The sequence below is a fragment of the Talpa europaea genome (genome assembly GCF_964194135.1).
Source record: "Talpa europaea genome assembly, chromosome: 2".
In the NCBI taxonomy this organism is placed as follows: domain Eukaryota; kingdom Metazoa; phylum Chordata; class Mammalia; order Eulipotyphla; family Talpidae; genus Talpa; species Talpa europaea.
In genome coordinates, this window is record NC_140068.1 from 2,572,563 (window position 1) to 2,598,240 (window position 25,678).

General features: G+C 41.8%; 1 protein-coding gene across 1 annotated transcript in view; it reads right to left on the reverse strand.

The window, feature by feature from the left end:
* PACRG (parkin coregulated) overlaps positions 1 to 25,678 on the reverse strand; it is a gene marked incomplete at both ends in the record, with an annotated part of 405,213 nt that overhangs the window by 334,875 nt on the left and 44,660 nt on the right. The window contains one exon of the mRNA XM_084228954.1: positions 7,663 to 7,797. Coding sequence (XP_084085080.1) covers positions 7,663 to 7,797 — 135 coding nt within the window. The remainder of the gene's footprint in view (positions 1 to 7,662; positions 7,798 to 25,678) is intronic.

Genomic DNA, 25,678 nt, shown 5'->3' on the forward strand with positions numbered 1-25,678 from the left:
TCGCTTGAGGAAAAGTTTCAAGTAAATAAAATAAGCTCACTATCTTAAAGAAAATAATGGAAAAAAAAACTACATGGAAGCAATTTTGAATTATCTAAAAATAGCACAATTACTAAGAGTGTCAAACAAAAACAAGCTAACAAAAGAAAATTAAAGGAATAAAAATCAGATGGGTCTTAATTTCTCAGTTGTCATAGATCAGAATACAATGACTTTACATTCTTCCTATTTGAAAGGAACAGTTGTACTTCAATGCTAATTTCAATTAAACTGTGTTTTATGTAGGTGACAAGTTATATTTTCAAAGGAGTCAAGGACTCAGAAACATTCAACTCGTGTACCTGTTTCTATAAAATTGCTTAAAGATATATATATGAACAGAGACAGATAAATTTAAATAAGAATTCGTGAAGTGGAAATTTAGATCTTGAAAGTGGTATTAGTTTTTCCCTTATTCAGAGTAGAACACAATCTTGAAAATTCTAAGGATTTCCTTGTTGTCAGGGCTTTGTCTCAGACCTGGGACAAAGTCCACTTTTATACTTTCGCCAGAAGCAAGAAATTCGCTTCATATTTATTGAAATGTGCTTCATAATTTCTTATGATCTCTTGCTGTTCTTCCTAATAAACTAACACCATGTTCCCCGTGACAGCCCCCAGCAAGTGGCTGGCTCTGCATGGTGTGAACTGCTGAAGGAACAGTCCCTGCGCCCTTGCTGACCTGTCTTTTCCAGAGACCTTGACAACTTCAAGTACATTTTAAACCATGGTTGTCTTTTTTGTTGTTGCTGTTGTTGAACAGGAGAAAACTATTAATTATTAATACCCCTGGGGCAGGAATGTCCATGATTTATTTCCTCTCCCAATTAGGTCCTTGAATGTTCCTTTGAGTTTCTTCAAAATCATCATATGAAACACAATTTCAACAAATAAAATATATACAGGTAAATGCCTGAACTAAAACTTCAATAAACAAAGTGTGGTTATCTTGGGATGTTAACTGCTGTATGCACTTTATCCATTTTCCAGATGTGCTACAATAATCATCTAATATATTTAAAGTGGAAAAAAATCATAAAATAAAGGCACACCATTTTTATATGACATGTAGTGACAAATATTTTAAAAGTAGTGTATATGCTGTGAACACAACTCTGCAAAAAGATACAGACACTTTAAAAATGTTAGTAGTTGTATTCACAATGATGAGTGATTTAGTCCTTCTACTTTTCAGTAGTTTATATTATAAAATGTACATGGGTATGTATTATATTTAGAATAAAATTTTATAAGTGATTATAAAAATAACAAATCCCATTTTTGTATGAGTTCAACTGATTCTCCCACTAGTATTAGTTTCCACAGAGCTTTCAAGGCAGGATGACCTTTTGATAAAGGGCAAATGGTTGCCTCAAATATGAATTAAAATTGACGTGATTTTTCATCAACCCTTTAATTAGATTCTACCTGAAAGAAAAGGAGACACTTTAATATGAGGCTGAAGATTCACTGTGTATCTGGAAGCCTCAAGTGCAGACACACTTTGACCGTCCCAAACAACAACATGAAACGAACATTGATTCTCTGCTTGAACTCTCGTACTGTCAATCTCATTCCGGCTGTCATTTGTCAAAGTACTTTTGATCTCAAAAGTGCTTCAGAAAAGGAAAGGGGCTAGTGACAAGTGACAAGCCAGAGCGGGAACCATTCATTAAGGGACTAACTGGGGGAGAACTGGAAATTCACCCTGAGGCAGATACAGAAAAATCATCAAAGTCCAGTTTGCGCCCCCAGTGGAACTCCTGACAAGCAGCCACACGCGCGTCAAGGTGAACGACAGGCGCTGATACACCTGGAGGGGGTGTCCACCGCCGGACCGGGCCAGGCCCCCGTCTCGGGGCACCGCCAGGCGTCGCAGCCACAGCACCTCACTCCACCGAGGCTGCTCCTGCTTTGCAGCAGTGGGGGCCGTTTCCGACAACAGCAGGAGTGATTTGTTGTCCTCCTAGTTGTCAGTCGATGGGGATCTGAAACTTACAACACTGCTGGTTTCCCTTGGGCCCCTGGTAATGGGAATTGTCCCTCGCCCAGGCCTACCAAATCACTGTCACATAGCAGCGGTCGACCTTTCTTTTCAATCTCTGCACTTTCCAGGAGTTATAAATCAGTTGACTTTCAAGCTCGATGAGATGGCATATGCCCTAGTTTGAAGAACAGATGGAGGCTTGGGGGAAAATTGTTTCTGCAGGCTTGCTACAAGCAGCTCTGCTCCATAAAAGTGAACCATTCGCACTAATTTCTCACATAAATTATATAGGCAGCAGGGAGCACCAGCCCATTCAGCAGAAAATCTTTCATCTAGCTTTCAGAGGTCATCTAACCAATTTAAATTAAAGTTATTTCTGATACATGGCTATATTTTCATGGTGTATACTTTTAAGACATAGCAATTTACATCGAGAGAGAGAGAGAGAGAGAGAATGGCATTAATTGTGCATGCAGTCCCCTCTTCCAAAAAACACCAAACAGCGCATTAATTGCCAAAGGATTTTTTTCCCCAGCACTTCTAGAATAAACTCTGTCTATTAATTAATCACAGAGGAATTAATAGTGGAATCTTGGTAGGTCTCTTGTACAGAATTCAGGTAAAGTGTCCCTTCTCTTGTAAAATTTGCCTTACAAATTCTACTAAGGCTTGTTATCCAAACTCAACTCTGGCAGTTATTGCAACAACTAGAAACCCAGGATAATTCTGAAAGAACAGTCATTCGTCCTCATGTGAAACAAAGTTTTCAACTCAAATAAACCTGAGTACAAACCCTCAAAGATGGGTATCAGTTTTACCTGAGGGTGGGGGGAGGGGATTAAATATAGCATTATTAAAAAAAAAATTACGCAAGTAAATGTTTTCAATTTCTTATTGAATTATTAAACTCTGATTGAATCAAATTATTAAACGGAATTGTAGAATTTAGAAACCAATGTAGTGAGGGCTAATGGATCAGGTATCACAACACAGTGTGACTTACTTTAAATTGCAGTCGTATTTACAGATAATGAGTTATCATGGTTTGAGACTGATTTTAATTGTGAAAAATTAGTTGCACATTTTAATAATAATTATATTCAATAACTGTTTTTCCTAGTAGGAAATTAACAGTTATGTCAATGAAAACAGTCACATTGACAGAGCTTTTTATAGTTCATGAATACCAATGTTGCTAAGACCTGAAAAATAAACGAGGGAGAACATAGGAGGGAGCGCGCCTAAGTGGGGGTCACACGCTGGTATTAGAACTAGAGGGTCAACGCGGAACTGAAGGTGTTGCCCAGACACAGGCGGTGGAAACTCTAAAAACTAATTTGAACACACAATTAATTTACTCACAACATTTTCTTTTCTTTAAGACAGTCTAACTTTATTTTTTTAATTTTAAAATTTTTTAATTTTAATTTTTTAATTTTTAATTTTTTTTATTTTAATTAAATTTTTTAATTAAATTTTTTAATTTTAATATTTTAAAAATGCATTTATTTTCTTGCATCATTGTTGATTCTTGCATAGTACTTGGTTTCTCCCATCCGATGCAGTCCCTGTAGCTCTCCCCCCCACCAGAGCACCCGGAGCCATCACCACAGTCCCTGTGTTCTTCCCTCCTGTTGATCGTTTGTCAGTATTTCAAGCCGGACGCACATTTTTAGTCCTTTAGAAAGGAAAATGAACTCGTGGCGTTGAAAGCCAAGGAGTCAGCAGTCCCTGGGAAAGCATCTGTGTCCCGTCTAAGCAGCAGCTCCGGGAGCCCCGTCAACCTGCTGTCCACGGGCTGCGGCTCTGGCCTGAGCATCAAATGAACTGGCTGTGCCCAGGCCCGTTTTGTCCCGGGTCCATGTGGCCCATTTCTGTCCAGGCCCGCGCCGATCACCTGACCACCCCTTCCCTCGCAGAGAAGGGGAGGAAGGCCTGGCAAGGGGGGAGCTAGGAGAGTGGAGGGCGGGAGGCCTCGCCACCCCTCGACGTCGCCTACCGCTGGGCACGTCCCCAGCCCACACTGTCCCGGGTGTCGGGTCCACCAGACGACAAGCGAGGAGCAGATGGCGAGCCCTGCGCTCGGAGGCTCCCGGCCCCAGTCCCCCAGCCGGGTGAGTGGCCCCGCTGCTTGGAAATGTCTTCCATCTTCCTGACGACATGCTAACTTCCTGCGTTTTGTGTAGTTTTTTTTTTTTTTTAATGGCTTAAAATCTTTCAGTAATAAAGCAGGGGAGATGCATAAATGAACACATATTTTATAATTCGTTGGCTAAGTGTGGGGTCTTGTTACTTAATGTTCATTTATGGAGTCACCTTTTAATAGAAAGACAAAGTCATGTGACCCGAGTTTTAATCCACAAGGAACTGCCCATTATATCAACCTCAGGGGTGTGCGCTGATGGGAGGACTGCACACCTCTGGGAGGAGGGGAGGGGAGCACTGGAGGAGGGGAGGCGAGGACGGGAGGAGGGGAGGCAAGTCCTCGTCACCAAGCCCGCCTTCTCCACTCCCTGCCCGTCCTCAGCGCTGCTGTCAGGGAGGCGGGTGGGACAGGCTGGCCACTCCCAGGAGGTTCTGGGGCATCTTCTCTCCAGGACCCGCAGGGAAGCCCCTAGGAGCCACCCCCCCCCCACCCTCCTGCCGCAGAGCCCAGGACACCGAGGAGCCGACTCTGGAATCCTGCACGTGAAAACGCAAGTGCAGTTTCCCCTGTCCTTGTCCCCGGGGCGCCCTGCTGTGCCACCTGCCCGGAATCAGCTGCTCTGCGCCCTGGGGCCCTGGGGACGTTGGCAGCCGCCTGAGTCGTGCTGCTGCAGGTCGGTAGCATCAAGGAAAATGCAGAAAAGCAGCGGACTAACATTTTTCGTGTCAGCCATAGCATGGGCCATTCTATTTGTTTCTACCCACTGATCTTCTTGAATCATATTAAAAATTCATGTGGAAAAACTGTGGAGCCTGCCAGCGTTTGCCGAGCAGAACCTGTGCTCCGGGTCGGACCGACTCCTCTTTCACAGTCACTCGTCAACATTAAGTTGATGGGAAATATCACGACAAACATCGCAAGCGTCTTCCTGTCTCCCAAGGCGCGTGTGCCAAGCAGTCCTGTGCCACGACAGCCCCCGCGTGCCTCAGTCCTGCTTATCCCCAGACAGGGGCTCGTGCGCAGCTGCAGGTCCAGGCACCTGTTCTTGCCATTATCTCCACACAGAGCTGCGCCGTCTGATGTGTGAACCACGCGGCTATTTTTGTGACATTTAGTTAAGAGTCAAAGTTTCCCTCCTCAGTCACCAGGTCGTACCCCCGACGCCTTAGCTAGCTCAGGAACAAGAGCTTTCCGTGCGGCGGTGAGCAGGGCAGCTGACCCAGAGCAGACAGCGCGGGGCCGGGGCCTGGGCCCACAGCCACTCTCAGCGCTTCACAGACTGGACCACCCTTGCTGCTCGGGGTCAAGTCCAGGTGTTTTAGAGCCTGGGGCACCTCCAGTTCTGGTGAGGGGCCTTCTTACCCCTCCATGAGGCACACCACTCGGGCACCCACCAGCCCCTCTGGAGTCCTCGGGGTGTGACGAGGAGTGGGGAGAGGGAACCAGCGTTTGCCTGGCGGGAGCACAGCCGCTTCAGCACCTCCGGAGATGGGGACATGGCAAGTGGACCGTGACGCTGGCCAGTTGTCTGGCCGAGGCCCTGCGGTCTGGCCACGCGGGGTAGGACCGGGCAGGGTCTGGGCTCATTTTATTTTGCAGGGCAGGGGGTGAGCTGTTGCTCACGAGCTCATGTTTAATACTCTTAATGTTTTATTTTCAACCTCAGACGCGCATAATAGAAATGTGGTTAGCAAGGCTCTCAGTGATGGAAGCCCACGGGTTATAGGAGAAGATGTTTCTTTAAATGCGTGCTATTATCCTGCCAGTGGCAGCAAATAAATTGCTTCCTCTTTATTCTGACTCTTTAGCTTGCTGAATCAGTACTACAGTCAATAGCAGCTTAAAAGAATTAATATAGCCATAAAAAAGAAAAGCAGTTTATATCCCCACTGACTGTGGGATTATCAAAGATAAAGCAAAATGTTTCATCCTATATTTTTATTATTTTCAAGATGAGTTCCTTTCCTCCTCTTTTGACACTTCTAAGAGATACTAATAAGATAATTTGAACAGGTCAAAATAGTCTATAAATTACTTTTACTGATACAATTTTACTGATACTGATTATGAAAAACACCATAATCTTTTTGTAAAGAAACATCGCCTACTCTTTTACTCAAAAGCAGTGGGGTTTTTAAATATTTCTGAGTCATTTTCTTTGAACCATTACATAGACCAACACAAAATCCATGTAACTAACCAAATACACACTCAAAAGCCACAGTTAAATGTAAGAAAATGTACTTCTATTAAGACTAAAATGCCTAAATTAGTTACATTTGCTATTTTTTCTCCTCAAACACACATTTCCACATAACAGATTCACATTTTAATGGCTACTGGGAAAAGCAAGACATAATGTCCTCTATCCTCCTAAAACAAATTGATGAAAAAATTCTGTAACAAGGAGACCTTCAGATTTCTCTTGCCAGACAGTTTGTAATAATTTTAAGCTCGGTCACGGTCAGCCTACTGCTCGAGACTTCTTTCTTGAGATACTTACTTTGATAATTCTTCACTTGATCCTTTAATTTTTAACATTAATTCATGTGTTGTGAATTACAAATAATCCCTCCGCTGACCCCCAGACAGGGCTGTGAGGCTTTGAGTCACACCTGTCAAGTGGCCTCACGTAATGTTCTTTGGCCCCAAAGACCTGCGTTCCCCTAACCCCCCATCTCACCCCAGCCAGGCTCTGCTGTCTGTGGGTGGAGAAGCCCTTTCAGCTGATAAGTATCACCCAAAGCCAAGTTGCTGATAACAAAAACAAATAATTAAGTAACAGGAGCTGGTTAGAGACCAGCTTTCATTTTTCAAATCCAACATCAGCTCCTTCTCCAGTGAGGAGACTGGCAAGTTTTTACAAATAGCATCAGTGAGCCTTTTAGAGGGAAGCAGCCGCATTAGAGCGGGGTCATTAGGCAATGCATTTATTTTGAAGCCAATTAACCTTTTGTCAGGCAATGTCTGGGCAGTAATGGCCTCGGCGCGGGGTCACCTCTGCCAGGCGGTGGCAGCCCTTGCACTGGCTGCAGACAGAGGCGCGCGGAGCGGCCTGCTTGTGCATCCAGCTCGGCGCTCCCAGGGAGCAGGCCGTCCTGACCTATCCATTTAGGTAATTAAAGCTTCCATTTGGAAGTGTCCTGCAGGAAGGTGAAATTGGGGGGAGATAAATGGCTGTTGCTCTGCGCATCCACCACCAGTTCCATCATTTGATGGACTGCCTGGGACAGGCTGGGCTGCCAGCTTCTCATAAAAATAGAGATGAATTGGGCAGCAGGCAATTCTCTACAGCAAAGCAACTCTGTCATTTTCTTTTTTGCAGGCTGTAATTTAATTGTTAGTCCAGGTGGACGGCTGACACAGGGGGCCTCGCTAAGAGCTTCCCCACTCCCTTCCTCTGAGAAATCGCTCGTGTTGTGTCTACACCTGAGCCGAGTTCCTGGGCTGGGGAGATGCCACCGGGAGGGGCAGCTGCACCCAGACTTACCTTCCAGGCGATTTTGTTTCCTTTGGAGTCGTGCTCCAGGGCAATCGGAAAGTCTCCTCGCTCGTAAAATTTGCGAAAGGCTGTGGGCTTGGTGGGTCTCTCTTTAAAGGCTCCGGCAGCTGGAGGGCCTCGCACCTTCGAAAGAGGGAACCAGCTTTTAAAACCATCCACAGAGAAAGGCTTTATTTTAAAATTTTAGTTTCTATGAAATATTCTGGAAGATAAAGACCCAATCTACCAGAGACAACAAAAATCTCACTGGCACAAACTTTTGGAGAAGAAATCTATCTTACAATTGCTCGTAAGGATCTGCTTTATTCCAAGCTCCTTCAGAAAATATTCCTAGGAAATGTCCCTTAAAAATATTACTTGAGGGCCTCCCTTGTGGCGCAGGAGGTTGAGCACCGCTCTGTGAAGCTGTCTGCAGCCTCTGCAGCGCCGTTTCATCCCAGCTGGCCGGCAAGAATCCCACATGGCCCGGCAGACCTCTCCTGTCGCGCCCGCTGCTCCCCTCAGCAGTGTATTTCATCAGTCTGCCTGTTCTGTTCCCTGCTCTGTCTCTGGTGAATCCTCTCACCCTCCCGTGCATCTGACCTGTACCCCAGTTCTTGAATAAATAATAAAAATCTTTTAAAAAAATCACTTGACAAAGAGAAAACGCTTAGCTTTTGTATAAGAAAACACAGGGTAGAGGTGTGGGATTCAGAGTGTTAAAACATGGGTTCTCTTAATCGAAGCATGTTGGTTATGTCCTTGTTAGTGGCGTGGCAGGTGGAGTCACCTTAAGGCACCCGTGACTGAAGCACCCACAGTCCCCCCACTACGGCCTGCACTCTCCCTCCCTGCTCCTAATCACCCCTCTGTCTCTAGAGACCTCAGATCTGTGGTCAGGTTTCAAGGGCTGTTTTTAAAGTTTGTCTTTAATCTTTTGTTTGGTTTCTCCACATTCCACATATAAATGAAACCATCTGGTATTTATCCAGATGGCTTATTTCACTTAGCACCATCCCTTTCAGCTCCCTGCCCACAGCTGCAGGTGGTGTGAGTGTATCGTTTTTGATGGCTGAGTAGTGTTCCATTGCATGTACAGACCAGTCATCTGGATCCACTCATCTGTTTGGGGGCATTTAGATTTCCAGAGCTTGGTTATTACCAACTGTGTTGCAGCAAACCTAAGAATGGAGATTTCCTTTCAAATTAGTGTTTACATTAATGCCTAGAAGTGGAATTGCTGAGTGGTTGGCAGTTACACTTTTAATCTCTGGAGAAACCCCCACACTGCTTTCCACAAAGACTGGACTGGTCTACACTCCCACTCACGCATGGTACGGGGCTCCTCTCTCTCCACACCCTCACTGGTGCCCTTGGTCTGGGCCATTCTCACAGGCCCAGAGAGGTGGTCTCTCCCTGTGGTTTGTAGGGGTGTGTCCCTGACGATTAAGTGGTGATGAGCATTTTTTCACGTGCCTGTTGCTTGGAGAGTCTTCTTTGGAGAAGTGCCTATTTAGCTCCGCCCATTTTTTGACTGGGTTATTTGTTCTTTTTGTTGATCTTTGGTATCAGTTCGTGTTAACACTTCTCAGGTTCCTCATAATGGCATTTCTGATCTCAGGTGTGATATACTTTGGGGCATACTGAAGTAATAAATTTAAATGATTTACTTTATGCATAAAATGGCATTATGTGTTCTCATGTTATGAATATTAACAAAGCTATAAAAATGTGATATAAAATTAAGTAATGATAAATGAGTTTCAGAAGAAAAAGGGTGGCCTATTATATCTATGTCTAAAAACATTTGATAATATGAATTTATAATTAGCACTGAAATAGATTATATGAAGATCACTTCCAAAATTCAGATTTTTAGCAAAGAAGCAAGTTTCATTTTGAGTTACCAACACTGACTTCATCTTTCAAATCTGACTTTTTATTATGTAATAATTTGTTAGATATTCAAATTCAAAGTGATTAGTGAACTCTCTAGAAAAAATATAAAACACTGTATTATTCCTTAAAGTCCAAAAAAGGATTATCTTTCCCTGTTTATAAAAAGAAAGGTAAAAACTAGTCACTTATTACTTTTACAATGATTATTTTATTAATTCTCAATAAGGACAAGATAGCAAATAAATAATATATTAATATTTTAAGTTTTTTTACATTATGTTCATTTTTAATGCTTGTGTGAAAAGCTTTAATTTTTACATAAATAAAAATACTTCTAATACAACAGATGTATTAGGTAGTGACAAATACTCCTGAGCTAACTTACAGAAAAAGGCTAACACTCGAAACTGAGTGTGACATGGAGAAACACCTGAGGATCTAGTGCCGTAATGGAAGTGAAGAGAAAGATCCCACAAAGGCAGTTGCTAGAGTTAGGCTTTCCCTCCCTCCAAAGTGTGCTGTGCTCAGCACATGGGGAAGGAGGTAACAGAGGCAGCTCTGGGTGTGGGCAGGACTTCCTCTTTCTTACTGACGACTGAAGTGTGTTCTGGGAGTCGGGTTGTCAGCCATCATTTTTGGCCCGAGTGGTTGGACAGCACTCGGGGCTCGGCTCCAGGAATGTCTCAACTAAGCATCGTGGAAACCTTGAGGCTGCTGCCTGGACTTCTGCAGATCATGTCGCTGAGAAGTTTGAATCACATTTTTTTGGGGGGAATTTATAAAGAATCAGCCACCATTTATTTTTCCAAGAAGTTACATTTTAAATAAGTCACCACTTGAAGACACCCCCAAAAGAGTTAGAATAAATCTAAAGAAAGGAAACCTAGTGGAGTTAAGCCAGAATCATATGTATTTACAGAGTCAGAGTGCAACAGCACACGTGCATGTGGGGTGTGTGTGTGTGCACTGTTATTGTACAGTACTGCTTACTGGTCAACAGATGCTATTCAGCCATTAAAGGAATGATTGTGCTATTTGTGAGAACATGGATGGAACTTGAGGGCACAATGCTAAGTGGCATTAGTCAGGCAGAGAAAGACAAACACTTTGATCTCACTTATAGCTGAAATCCAAAAGCACACCTGAAATCATAGAGACAGCCCAGAATGGCGGTTGCCAGCGACTAAGGGTCCGGCATCTACTGAATATCACTTTTTCATTTGCTTTCCATCTTCCTGATTATTGACAACTGTCTATTGAAACCTGATGCTGGCATAAGGTGAGATGCTAGACCTTGGTCCTTCTGTTCTACCTGCTCTATTTTGACAGCTCCCTGGCAGAGATACGGGGGACGGTGCCCCTCAGACCACCAGAGTGGTGCAGAAGCTCTGGTACCCCGACTGGCCTCCGTAGACTCCAGGGGAGACAGCTTTTCATCAAAGCCAGGTGGAGGTGGGGTCGCAGCACCAACAGGCCTCCCTGACACCTCCTGCCACAAGGTAGCAGCACCCGGTTACTATGCCCCACAGGGACACCCCAGAGGGGGGCCTCATCATCTTGAGTAGTGGTGGCATCCTTGGCCACCACACCAACAGAGGGGAGGAACGTCTGTTGACTAGAGTGTGAATCCAAGCTCCCCAGTGGTCCCCATGGACACTGTGGGTTTTGGGGGACTCTTTACTGATCAAGAAGAGATGAAAGATCTAGTTCCTCAGTACCTGCCACAACCAGTGCTTACAACTTTGGCTGCTCACCTACTAACCATCCTTTTCAGCTTTTTCGATGCCAAGTTATTATTTATGCTGTTCGCAACAAATTTGTTTAATTTATCAAAACTTTCCTGGAGATCATCCATCTTTCTCCCTCGCCTTTGTATTTCTCTGAAAATCAATTTCTTTTTTTCCTTTTGTTTCCTATGCTAAATATGTTCCCATCTTTCTGATTCTAAACTAAAAACTCCAATTGCCCATTTTTTTTTTCAAGGAATGAACACATTCCTTAGAAGCTTAGCGGGTATTTGATAAATTGTTCTAAATAATGTATACTTTCCCATCTCCCATATGTTTTCATAGACTCCAGACAGAAGTGACTCCATACCTACAGTTCCACGGAAATAATTTACAGAATTATCCATGTTAATATCTAATAACTCAACAGTAGGGAAACTCTTGAGTGTCTTTCATTCTTTGTCTATATATTTCTGCCACTTATTTACTTTTAAACACTTTATTTTTTTGATTATGCTATAGATCCATTCTAAATAAACTCTTGGAATTTCAGAAGTTGTAACTTGTAAAACTGAGTAAATGTCTCATTTAGACCCTATTAATCGTGCACTGGGGCTGCAGCTAATTTCCTGCAGGTGCCCTGTCCCCACATCCCTGGGTGATCTTTCAGCCCCACGTAAGCTGTATAAGAACACACCATGTGTTTATCTCCTGCACACAACCTATTCCCACTCAGAGTAATTCTAAAGCTCCATACATGAAAAATCAAGTGAGATATAAATCTCTGAATATGTAATGAAGACACTACTACTGGAAATCACATGGATGGGTGTTGCTTGATTAAACGACCTTAACACCAATCAAAAATACCATTAAGAATTCTTAGGTGAGTCCCATATTGGTAGAAGAAGAAGAGGAGCGACCATAAATTTTATTTAATGTCTTAGGAATTTTACCCCTATTTGTTATAAATAATATAGAGCAAATAAGGAACATAAATCAAACTAGATTTGTGGGAAAATGCAATTAGGATTTGCCTGAATGGTGGAGACTCTCCATAAACCAATTAGGAAGAATGGATGTTGCAGCAAAATGCTTTTAATAAAATCTAATGCACTTGGGAGCCAAGATATTGAATGCACTTTGAAGTGACTATGGATGACAGAGTACTTTCTATGCCTACATTATTGAATGTGCTGTAATGGATTTAGGACTGAGATCACAGTCTGTCATATGGTCGCACACTAATAATAATTAGTAGGAAGGAATTTAAGGTGCTCTAAAATTCTTCATCATCTACTTCTAAAGTTTCCTTTTCAGCAGTTTTATCTTTAAGCATAAACTGAAGCTAATATTTAAAAGACTTTTACTTCAAGTGGGAAATGTACATGTAGCTATTCTACTTGTTCCAGTTACCCAACTCACTGATGTTGAAACAATAAATGCAAAGACATTAGTTTCCCATCTTCATCAGCCTCCATCTGAAACTGTGAAACAGGAGAGCACCATGCTGGGGTGGCTGGAGGGCAGGAGTTGTGTCCCCTCCTGTCTGTATGGGCTCCAGATTGCCAGGCCTAGGACCGCCACAGTTGTTGCCATCAGCCTCACGGTACTTTGAGTAAGTACCATGGAATTCAGTGTCTGTCTATTTACCAAATGTAATTATTTTAATACATCAAGAATTTTGCGGTGCCTAAGATCACCAGATGAGCAAGGAAATGCTTGCCATGGCATTACCATCAGCCAATGTGATAACAACTACACAGAATAATACAATAAAAATACAAGATTATAATAGTAATTTTTTTGTTAGTAGCAACCACAAGATAACAAGAGACTTATTTTATCTATAGCTATATGTACACCTATCTCACTATATATACATTTCTCAAATAAAACACACAGAGTGTGTGTGTGTGTGTGTGTGTGGAAAGAGATACTATATAGAGATTCTACATGTAGATTCTATATAAACATACAGTGGTCCTTAAAAGTCAGGTCCTAAATTAAAATTCATATGGCATGGGTACCTATTATCTATTTTAGGAAGCTAATTCTGCCAAGATTTAACAGGAAGGCCAGTGTAAGAACCGGAACTAAGCTGATAAGTCTGGACTTTTCTGCACTGGTCCAGAACGAGATAGCAAAGGCCTTAAATTAGGGTGACATCATGAATAATAAGAGAGCCCCTAATATTATAGTGATTGATTTTCAAACATTGTTGTTTTCAACAAAACCCATATGAAATGATCTTACTAACAAGGAAACCAAAGCTTAGAGAAGTTCAATAAATTGGCAGGCATCACAGAGCTAGTCAGTAACAGGAACCAGGTTGGACGGCCCTAGTCCCTCGGCAGCTATAAGAGATCTATAAATTCCTTTATGTGTTCAGCCTCTGTGGGTGCTGGCAACAATCTAGAGGGGGTAAAATTCTCCAGAACACATGGCCTGGTGGAGGAGAGCAGAGGCAGAGAGCAGACTTGAGCCTTAGACCACAAAGACGTGCAGTGTGTTCAAATGATGGAAACATCCCACTGCAGAATGGAAGGAGAGCTTAGCCGCCGTTTAGAATTCTATCTCCTATTAATGATCTTTAGTTTACCTTTTAAAAATTTACAAAAATGCCATGCTTTCTCATTTTTATGTCCTTTCCTTTTACTGTACCTTTTTCACTTAATATAAAATGTTTTGATGTTGCTGTTAGTATCAAAATTTCATTTTTTGTGGCCAAACAATATTTTACCAGCTCTTTGCAGTTATATAATGAAAATTGTATTATTTCCATTTTTTGCCTTTTATAATATTATCTGTATCTCAGGCGAATCACATCCTCCATATTTTATATTATTTCCTCCAGACAGAGCCCCCAATATGAGACAGTAAGATTGGGATTTATATTCAGGATTTCTGGAAGCAGAAACGGTCTGTCTAGGCTGCTGTAACAAAACACCATAGACTGAAGACCTTACATAACAGAGAGAGTTGTTCTGGAAGCTGAGTGTCTGAGATAAGGGTGCCAGGGACTGGGGTTCTCGAACCCATTTTCGAGCCTGCAGACTTTTGCCTCCTCCCTGTGAGGAGGAGAGGGAGGGGCGTGGGGGGCAGGGAGAGATAACACTTGCGTATTTCTTCTTACAAGGTCATGACTCTCCTGTGGGGCCCCTGTTTCCATGGACCTGTCTCATAAATCCAATGACCTCCTAAAGGCACCGTCACATTGGCACTAAAACTCCAACATGTGAATTGGGCTGGGGCGAGGGACCCACCATAACATCTTCTCCTTGTGCAATTTGGATTCTTGTGTTTCACAAGCAAGGATGAACACTCTTCCACCTTAGTATAAACGCTACATATGCATGCATACTTGCAGATATCATGTCTTTTACATATAACTGTCCTGCATGAGATTTTTAATATCAAAAGATAGTAACCATTTGCTATAAATATCTCCTAACCATCTCTGCTTTTCATTTTTATTTCTTTAGCACTTGAAGTTTTTAAATTGTGTAGGAATATCTTTTTTCTTTTCTTTCCTTGCTCTTTTGCCTCCAGCTTCACCTTCTCTGCATCATTCTTCTGTCTGCTGCACAATGAATATTCTAATAGACTAAATCACATCTCATCTACTTAAAATCCATAAATGATGTCTCGCTGACACCACCGTACACAAAGCCATTTGCAAGCTGACTGCTTATCTTCAGTCATTCCCGCAGGCAGCCCAACACAAGTCAAATCCAAGAACCCACAGTTCCAAACATGCCTCTAGGTCTCTGTGACTCTGCTGTTCCACCAACCTGTACTTCTCCTTCCTTCCTGTTCTCCTGATAACTACCAGATCACCTTCAAGGCCCAGCAGAAACATCACCCCTGCTAATAAACTCCTTAATAAACCGTAGTCTTATCTTGCAGTGAGATTAGTTTCTTCTTTGGGTTAGGCTTGAGACACACAACTAGGCCTGGTCATTCAGCCACTTGAACAATTTGCATGAAGATTATCCGGGGAATCTGGCTGTTGGCAGTTGTCTATAATCAAGTGTTAAGTTAAAACTGGATACGGGCAGATTTTCCCCTCAGCGGCGGGAAGGCAGGTGAAGGGCCTCAGAGAGAAGCCCAGGAGCAAAGAGAGTTCTTTACCAAAGAGATTGAATATATAAAAAGATGACAGAGTCAATGAAATGCAGACACACTTTGACAGTGGTTTGAATAGACTCAAAATGGCAGAAGAATTCAGCCCTACGAGACTTAAATAAGCAAATTAGACCTTTAGAAGAAGAGAGAGCGTTAAGACAAAGGAAAAATGAACAAGCTCTACCAGAAATAAGAGATTCAATTAGAAGAGAAATTCTACTAATGAAGGGGAAGAAAAAGAAATAAGACTGGAAAACCTATTCAAAAAAAAAAAAAAAAAAGTGAGAACTTCCCAAACCTACAGAATGAATTAAATATGGAAGTCCAGCAAGTAGAGAGAACACCTACATTTTTAGATGTGAAAAGATCTACACCCAGACACATCGTTTTCAAGCTATCAAAAATCCAAAATAGAGAAAAAAATCTACAGGCCGCAAAAGAAAACAAAATAACTTATAAGGGCTCCCAAATTAGGATTTCCCCGGATTTCAGTCTACTCTCCAGGAAGAAGAGAATGGAAGAAAATATTTGCAATCCTACAAGGCAAGAAATGTCAGCCAAGAATTCCCTATCCTGCAAAATTATCAATTACATATGAAGGGGTAATAAAATTTTTCTTAGACAAAAAGCTTCTAATGGAGTTTGCTACCACCAGACTTGCTCTTCAATGCCAGAAGGAGTTTTTCCACAAGAAAAGAAAAACTGAACAAACTCCTCAGCAAACAAGAAGAGCAATGTGACACTAGTACCAAGTGAGAGAATACTGTGAGTCAACAGCACCGCTTACTAAGGGGGAAGAAGAAATGGATGGATGAGTATAGTTAAATGTCAGAGAGTAGACGCTAGCTCACAAAGAGCCCAAAACATAGGGACTTAAGTAAAATCCCCATGGTAATCACTAACCAAAAATCCAGAATAGACACCAGGATGAAGCAAAGAAATTGATCATTGGATTCATCTAGAAAAAGTAGAGAGAAACAAAGGGAAAAAGAAACAACAGAAAAATAAAACAATCAAAAATCAAAGACAAAATGACTGAAAATAAACACAGTTCATATCCATAACCAACCTAAATGTGAATGGTTTGAATTCACCAATAAAAATATATGGGCTAACAGTGTGGGTAAAAAATTCCAGCCATTAATATTTTGTTTACAAGATACCCATTTAAAACTGATAGATAAAAACAAACTAAAAATAACAGGCTGGAATAAGGTCATACATGCTAATAACTCAGAGCATAAATCAGAAACTGCTATTCTTATATCCAATAAGCTGGACTTCAACTAAAAAATGTAATGAGGGACAAAGAGGGACACTATACAGTGATCAAGGGAACAACTCACCAAGAAAATATCACTCTTATTAATATTTGTGCTCCAAATATAGGAACACCTAGTTGTATAAAGCAACTGTTAACAGACTTAAAACAATATATCAAGAAAAATGCAGTTGTTGTCAGAGATTTCAACACAACACCAACACAAAGGGATAGATCATCCAGACAGAATATTAACAAAGAAATAAACTTCTTAAATGAAGTAATTAGATCAGATGGATTTATTGGACATTTACAGAGTTTTCCATCCTAAAAGCAATAAATACACTTTCTTCTCCAATGCACATGGAAAATTTTCAAGAACATATCACATACTAGGACATAAAACAAGTCTCAGAAAATATATGAAAATAGAAATTATAGCAAGCATTTTCACAATGTACGAAGCTAGAAATTAACCAGAAAGGGAATTCTGGAACAAACCAAAATAAGTGGGGACTAAATAGAATGCCTTTGAACAACATCAGTGTCAACGAAAAAAAATCAAAGAAGAGACAAAAAATATCTAGAGACTAATGAGAATGGAGAGACAAGCTACCAGACCCTATGGCAAGAAAAATCCTCCCCAGGAACAAAATCCCAGGATAATATGGCTTCACCAATATTCTACCAAACCTATGGCAAAGATCTAATGCCTACCCTACACACAATCTTCAAAAAAAATTGAAGAGGGAGGAAATTGCCCCAAAATCTCCCCCAAACATTCTGTAAGACTAACACTGGGGACCTGATCCCCAAACCAAATAGTACAAAAAAAGAAAGAAAAAAGAAAATTAGAGACCAAAGTCTCTGATGAACACATTGATAGATGCAAAAATTCTCAACAGAATTCCAGCAAATTCAACACAGCAACATATTAAGAGAATCATCCACCTTGATCAAATAGGTCCATCCCAGAGAGATGCAAGTCTGGTTCAATACAGGTAAATCAATCAATGGCATCCATCAGATCAACAAAAAGACAAAAATCACACAATAATCTCAATAGATGGTAAAAAAGCACTTGGCAAGATCTAACATACTTTTGATAAAAACCCTCCAAAAAGTGGAAATAAATGGAAATTATGTAAATATTATAAAACCTACATATGACATACTCAATGGTGAAAAGCTGGAAGCATTTCCACTAAGAGGAGGAACAATAAAGGCAAGTCCACTATCCCCACTGTTGTTAACACAGTCCTGAAAGTCTGGCTGAAGCAGCTAGGCAAGAAAAAGACGGAAAAGAAGTGAAACTGTCACTATTTGCAGATGACATTTTATATACTTAGAGAAACCCAAAGATTCACCAAAACAACTTGTGGAAATAACAAATGAATGCAGCAAGGTAGCAGGATACAAAATCAAAACACAACAATCAGTTGTATTTCTATATGGAAAAAAATGTATCCGAAGAAAGGGCAATAAGTAATACATTTCCATTTATAATCATACAAAAAAGAATGAACTACCTGGGAGTAAGACTAAAGAAGCAGGTGAAGGACTTTTATAATGAAAACTATAAAACTCTATTAAGAGTAATAAAAGAAGACACGAAGAACTGGGAAGATATCGAGACCCCATATTTAACACCATACATGAAAATTCACTCAAAATGGACTAAAGATTTGGACATAAGAATTGAAACTACAAAGTATTTGAAAGACATCTACCCAAAGATGTATTCAGGACTAGAACCCCAGCAGCAAGGGAAACAAAAGCAAAAATAAACAAGTGGGACTACTTCAAACTTTTTTTTAAAGATTTATTTATTTATGCATGCAAGTGCTGGTGTACAGGCCAGAGATGTGGGGGAGGTAGAGTGAGAGGATTCACCTGAGACAGAGTGGGGAGCAGAACAGGCAGACAGACTGAAATCCACTGCTGAGGGGAGCAGCGGGGAGACAGGAAAGGTCTGCTGCGCTATGTGGGTAGCTCCCTGTCTGGCGGGGGATCCAACTCATGCTGCAGAGGCTGAAGATAGCTTCACAGTGCTGTGTTTAACCCCTTGCGCCACCAGGGAACTACATCAAATTTTAAAGCTTTTGCTCTTCGAAAGAAGCCATTACAAAAATAAAAAGGCAACCTACAGAATGAGAAAAATATGAGCATACCATATATCTGAGAAGAGGTTAATCTCCACAATTAACAAAGGACTTACACAGTCCAACAACAAAGAAACAAAAGACCCAATTAAAAAATGGCAAAGGACCTCAATAGACACATCTCAAAAGAAGACATTCTGGGGTCTCCCTGGAGGCGGAAGGGGTTAAGTACAGTACTGTGAAGCTATCCGCAGCCTCTGCAGCACGAGTTGGATCCCCGGCTGGCCAGGGAGCTACCCACATGGCACAGCAGACCTCTCCTGTCTCCCTGCTGCTCCCCTCAGCAGTGTATTTCAGTCACTCTGCCTGTTTTGCTCCCCATTCTGTCTCTGGTAAATCCTCTCACCCCCCACACCTCTGGCCTGTAGCCTAGTTCTTGTATGCATAAATAAATACATCTTTTTTTTTTTTAAAAAAAGAGAAGACATTAAGACATTCTGATAGCCTATAGACATATGGAAAATGTCCAACATCACTTATTACAAGAGAAATGGAAATTAAAACCACACTGAGATACCAGTTCACCCCTGTGAGAATGGCTCATATGGAAAAGAAAAGAATTAACAAATGCTGGTGAGATTGTGATGAAAAAGGAACTCTCATCCACTGTGGGCGGGAATGCAAGCTGGCACAGCCCCCGTGCAAAATGGTATGGAGATGTTCCAAGAAAATAAAAATGGAAATCCCATTTGACCCAGCAATATTGCTATTAGGTGTGTATCCAAGAAACATGAAACATTTAACACAAAAAGCCCCATCTACACCTATGTACAAAGCAGCAGTTTACAATTGCCAAATCATGGAGCCCCTCAACAGATGAATGGATAAACTGTGGGGAACATATTTGATGGAATATTACACAGCTGTGAAGCAAAGATGAAGTGGTAGCATTTGGCACAAAATGGATGGACCTCGAGGTGATTATGTTGAGTGATTATGTTGAGTGAGATCAGCTAAAAAGTGAGAGAGAAGTCTAATATTTTATCCTAAATGAAAACTAAAATTAGTATTGTGATGTAATAAGTTACATTTAAACTGGCATTGCCATATACTGTTTATAAAAAAAGGAGTTACTGTTTAATGTAGTTTTTTCAGGTACATAAAATGAGAAAGATGACTTAGTGTAGATAGGAATGTAAAACAAAGTTATAAAATTTTCAACTACAAAATTTAGAAGACTTTGGAACTAGACTTAGGTTTTCTACTTGACAATAAAGTATATCCCGCCTGGTTCCCAAAAGGAGCTAAGGTAGCTCATGAAGAAACACATAATACAGAAGCACGGGGAGGGGGTAGGATACCCAGGCAAGCAATCACCTCCACTTCTTCCTGCAACAGATTAAAGAATTACACTGGTAGACCTCAAAGATCCTGTCTACACCGCAGAACCAAATATGTATTCATTAATTCAACAAACATCAAGGACACATGATATTATCAGACAACTCACCCACTTGTGGGACTCAGAGGACCCTCCAAGGGCCCGTAAACTCTAGTTTTACTCCTGAATCCACAAGCACTAAGGAACACATCATCCCAGGTCACATGTCAAGGATATTTTTCTCAGCTCTGTCTCCTCAATAACAACCTCAGATTCATAGATACCAGGCTTAGATCCAATAACTTGATTTAGAATTGCTTCTGCATTAGCTATGGACATAAAAAAGCCAACCATTGCTGAGGAAATTGTGGTTATAGCATTTAAAATTTATAACTAAGCTGGAACACACTTGGAACTAAGATTTCATTTTCAAATCTTGTCTTTATAATCTAAAATAGTCTTGAAAGCAATGATTAGATCACACCTTTCTTTGAGAATGTTTGGTTTAAAGTAATAAGCATCGGTGCTTCTTTAAATTCTCCATTGTGGGGGGAGAAAAAAAAAAACAAGAAGATTGATAGCCTTCCCTAACAAAATGAGATGCAATAATCAAATGATAAAAAAGAAATCTTGACAGTTGAAGGCTAAAAAAGTTTACTCAAAAGCTGCTCTCCTCTTGCAGTTAAATATAGAAAAAGGCCACATATCTAAGTGCCCAAGAGTGTTCCTGCTATCAGCTTGTCTCCAGAGAGTCATCAGAGATTTCAATTTAGACTGTGCTATTTAGCATCTGTCTTGTAGAACTGATAAAATGCCTGAGTGACTGAGACAGCTTGGCTAATACACTGTCACACCTAACTCTAAGGCCAAAGAAATGAGGGAGATAAATGTAAAAGGAGAATATAAATGGGTAAGAGTTTAAAATATATTCTCTTCCTCTTACACCTTTAATGTTGAAAGCATGGTAAATACATCTGAACAGATATCTGCAGCATCTTTCAACAGAGTTATTTCGAACTGAATAATTAGAGCAAAAATGTTATTTTGTATATGTGAAGAGACTATTGCCACTTGCATCTTACATATCATGAATATTTTAATAGAAAATTTGAAAATCCTTGTGTCTAATGATGCAAACTGATATTCTGAAGAAAGAACTAGCTATTTCGATGAAAACAATTTTTAGAACTGTTTACAATAAAAGATATTTATTTGGGTGGAAAAAAAGGAGTTCTGCTTTAGCATCAGACTATTGGCTCCCTCTAAAATAAAGTACTTTGAAAGTTCATACAACTTACGGAGACATGAGGTACTTTATAATTAATAAATGCCATGGGCCAGATAGTAACTAGAAGATAATATAATCCCAAATGCTAGGTTAGACTTTGATCAGTCTGGGATTTTCCACAACAGTTTATTCAACCATGAAAGGAGTGCTAAGAGGCCTCCCTGGTGGTGCCGGGGTTAAAGGCTCAGTGTTAGCAAACTTTCACCAGCCACTGCAGCTCGAGTTGGACGTCTGGCCAGGGAGCTACCCACAGGGCACAGCAGATGCCCGCTGTCTCCCCGCTGCTCCCCTCTGCAGTGGATTTCAGTGGATCTGCCTGTTCTGCTCCCCACTCTGTCTCTGGTGAGTCCTTTCACCTCCCGCACCTCTGGACTGTACCCCAGTTCTACGCAAAAAAAAAAAAAAAAAGCGAGCACTGGGCTGTTTAGCAGAATGTCCATGGCAACACTGTAAAAGGAAACGAAGCAAGATCCTTAAAAGGTGGAATGGGGTGATGACGACAGCACTTCCCCACAGGAAACGCAGCTGCAGCGTGAAAAGTCAATGAGCTACAGGTGGATGGGAGGAGAGTCAAGGAAGAGCCTTGTGTTAGGAGGAAGATCAGCTCCCGCCCCTCAGTTTGGGGTTCCAGAGAAAGCTGAACTCAGCCTCTCCCCACCCGACCCCACCCCCGCTGCACCCCTGTGTAATCTTCATCAAGGTGTCTGGGTGCAGGGAGGTGCAGACTCCAGTGGCCCTGCCCGCCGCCTCCCGGTTCCTACACTGTTCTGCACGTGCTGCTTCCTTCCTTTCTGGGTTCGAATCGAGGTCACATTGCATTTTGACATAATATAAACTTCAGGGTGCATCGTGTGGATCCACACGTGCGTGCGTGAGTTAAGGCCACTGCTGCAAATCCAGTTCGATCCTTCATTTCCTGAACCCGGCCCGGCCTCCTCATTTACAATGCAACCCTCTGCCGGCCGCCTTTGGTCCTCAGCCAGATCTGCTCTACCTGCCAGCTGCCTTGGAGCGTTGCCCACCCATTCGGGCTGAGAGCTGACACGGCCCTCAGAAGGCCTCCTGTGGGTTATTCTCTCTCCACACCCAGCTTATAGCGCTGTGACTGAACCTTGCGTCCAGCTATTCCATAGGCCCCTAGTTCCCCCGCAGAGAATCGGCCCTGCAGAATATCTCGGCCTCTCTGGTTGTCCTTCAACGATCTTGACCTGAATCTTGGCCAGCTGGTTACTCCGAGGTCTATTATAAAAATTAAAAAAAAAAAAAAATGCAGCCCTCTCTAATTCGAACCTCAAGTATCCTTTTCCAAGGCCATCACCTGCTTTCTCTCTTGCTCCAACTTAGTCCTATCCCTCAAACCCGAAACCCCTCACCCTTCACAAGCCCCTATTCCCTCCTCTGCACTTCTCACTGGTCAGTCTCCCTGGAGCTCGTGCCCAGCTCCTTTAGGCCTGTCTGGGTTTCTCGTACTTTGCAAAACCTTAACACTGCCTAGATCAAGCTCATCCAGCACTCTGTGCACACCTGTGAGGGTGCATGTAGCTGGCGCAAAACCACCAAGGTGGCAGTTGATAACCCTCACCTACTCCTGTCACTACAGCACACACATCCGAATTCCCTCCACTCCGCAAACCTCTAGCACCTCTTCATCCTCCCTCCCATCCACCCCTCCCAGCGCAGGGTCTTGCTCCTATTCACTGAAAACCAGAAACAACAGAGAACTTCTACTGTATCTATGCACAGAACAGCCACTGCAACAGATGCTGCCTTCCTGCCTGTGGGTTTGGGCCCCCTGCTCCTGCTTCCAGCTGCGACAGACACCCCCAGGTGTGCAGCACAATCCAGCCCTTCTCCTGGTTCACTTTCTCAGGCAAGCTTTCCTTGAGCACCCCTGTTTAACACTACACATTAACCTGCACCCCCATAAATAAAAGGGATGCTATTTATTTTAAATGATCTAAGTCCTAGCAAAAAGCACCATTTGACTCTAGCCCAAATGGAAAGGGAAGACAAATGTGACATTCTTTCATTTATTAGATGCCAATTTATTGAAGATTTTTTAATTTTTTAAAAACATTTATTTATGCATACAAGAACTGGGGTACAGGCCAGAGATGCAGGGGTGGTGTGTGAGAGGATTCACCTGAAACAGAGCGGGGAACAGAACAAGCAGACTGACTGAAATACACTGCTGAGGGGAGCAGCGGGCGAGACAGGAGAAGAGAGGTCTGCCTTGCCATGTGGGTTGCTCCCTGGCCGGCCGGGGATAGAATTCGTGCTGCAGAGGCTGCGGATTGCTTCATAGTGCGGTGCTTGACCCCTTGCGCCACCAGGGAGGCCCTATTGAACATTTCTTGTTCTAGTTCCACGCATGCAGCAATGACAACAGAGACAAGACTCCGCCCTCTGGAAGTTTACATTAATAGAAGGAACCAGATCCTCTATAAATACTGTTTCACTTTCTTAGATAATAACAGGAAAAAGAAGACACTGTCCTGAAATACTCGAAAATGCATATGCAAGTGGGGGAGGAAAGGAAGAGGCAAAGACGATGCTCAGCCCTCGAACCTCAGTGCTGATCTTAGCTCCGGGAATGCCGAGAGATCTGGGGATGCAACCTGGTTGGGGGCAGGGGACTGAAAGTGTCTCAGAAACCTCTGTGTCCCGTGTGGATTTTAGTCCCGCAACACACACACAAGCACAATCTAAGTATCCACACAGTCATGACTGCTTCTCAGCAAGTGTCACACTCTCCATAAAATAGAATTTGAAGTGTGTGAAATTATAGGTACCGTATATGAAAACGGAGAGCAACATGCTAATTCTTCCTGACTATGGTATAATCCAGGGGAAGAAACACCCGTTAGAAATATTACATTCATTTACACTCATAAAAAATTCTACTACCTCCTGAAATATGTATGTTGCTCTTTTGGGAACATTTCCTGGACAACACACAGTCATACAGGACGGAGGCTTTATCAGCGATGAATCTTGTCATTTTGCCAGAGCTATCTAGTCAAATGTAACTCAATGCTTTAGAAGAACAAAGTAATTTAAAAGACTTATTAAGGATTTCCTCCAGCTTTAAGTTGTCTTTTGATACATAGCAGGATCAACACTGATCTAGAAAAGACTCCTCTTAGAGAGGCCTTAGTGTGTTAAAGCACCATTCTCTCACAAAGCAATTTATATCCCCAGCCTACTTAAAACTGTATAATAAATTTTGTGGAGAGGGAAAATCAGGTTTACAGGCTACTGGGGAGAGAAATATATATATGTTAAGAGTTTTAAAAGGCTATGCAGATGATTAAGGAGCCCAAAAGATTGATTTATGAGGAAAGAATAAAAGAATTAACTTTATGGAAAGCTAAGGGAAAAAAATATCTATATGAAGGGGAAAAAATTCTTTGATTTGTTATAAAACGTTAGAATACTTCATTAGGATATTTAAAGTTCGACTTAGAAAAGAAGAGACGATAAAACGCCTGGGATGTCTCTGGACAAGCATGTCTGGGCTACCGAGCTTGAACCAGAGATATTTTTAGGCCCAGTCCTCAGGCAGCACATCTTTGCCAACTCAGGAACATTTCGCGCATGCCAACTTATACCAAGAAAACAAGATTTTCACCAGTGGCATAAGATCTAAAAACACTTAAACATTTAGTACTTTAAAACTTTACTTGTTAAAAAAAAATCAAACGAAAGTGGACTCTGCACAGAGAGGACAGAATGGCTGCCCCTGAAGGCCCAGTGACTGTATCTTTATGTCGGTCTTGGGAGCCCGCGCAGCATGGCTGCCAGAGGCAGGTTTGTGGCAAAGTGTTTGCGCCAAGAGTAGAGAAAAATGCAGGTTTGGAGGACGTGGTCCCCATCATGCTAGGCCATACCCCAGCTCTCCTGAGCTCTGGGTCTCTGAATGAACGACACTCTGGCGGACCCTGTGGGCACAGTTGTCCTACCCAGGCGATCTACGGGAAATAATTAATGTGCATTTATAGGAAATTATTTTCTATTGAGGAAGTACAAGAGACTTAGAAGAAGAGTCTAAATTAATGCCGGATGCCATACTGAAAGATAATTAAAGTCGTTTATGTAAATTAATGCATGGTATTCATATGATTTGAAATGAATCTCTTTAATTTTCAAATAGTTAAATATAATGATGTAAGAAACTCATTCTACAACTTAAGCAAGAATAATTTGAGACAGAAGACAGTCCTTTCTATCTGTGTAAAG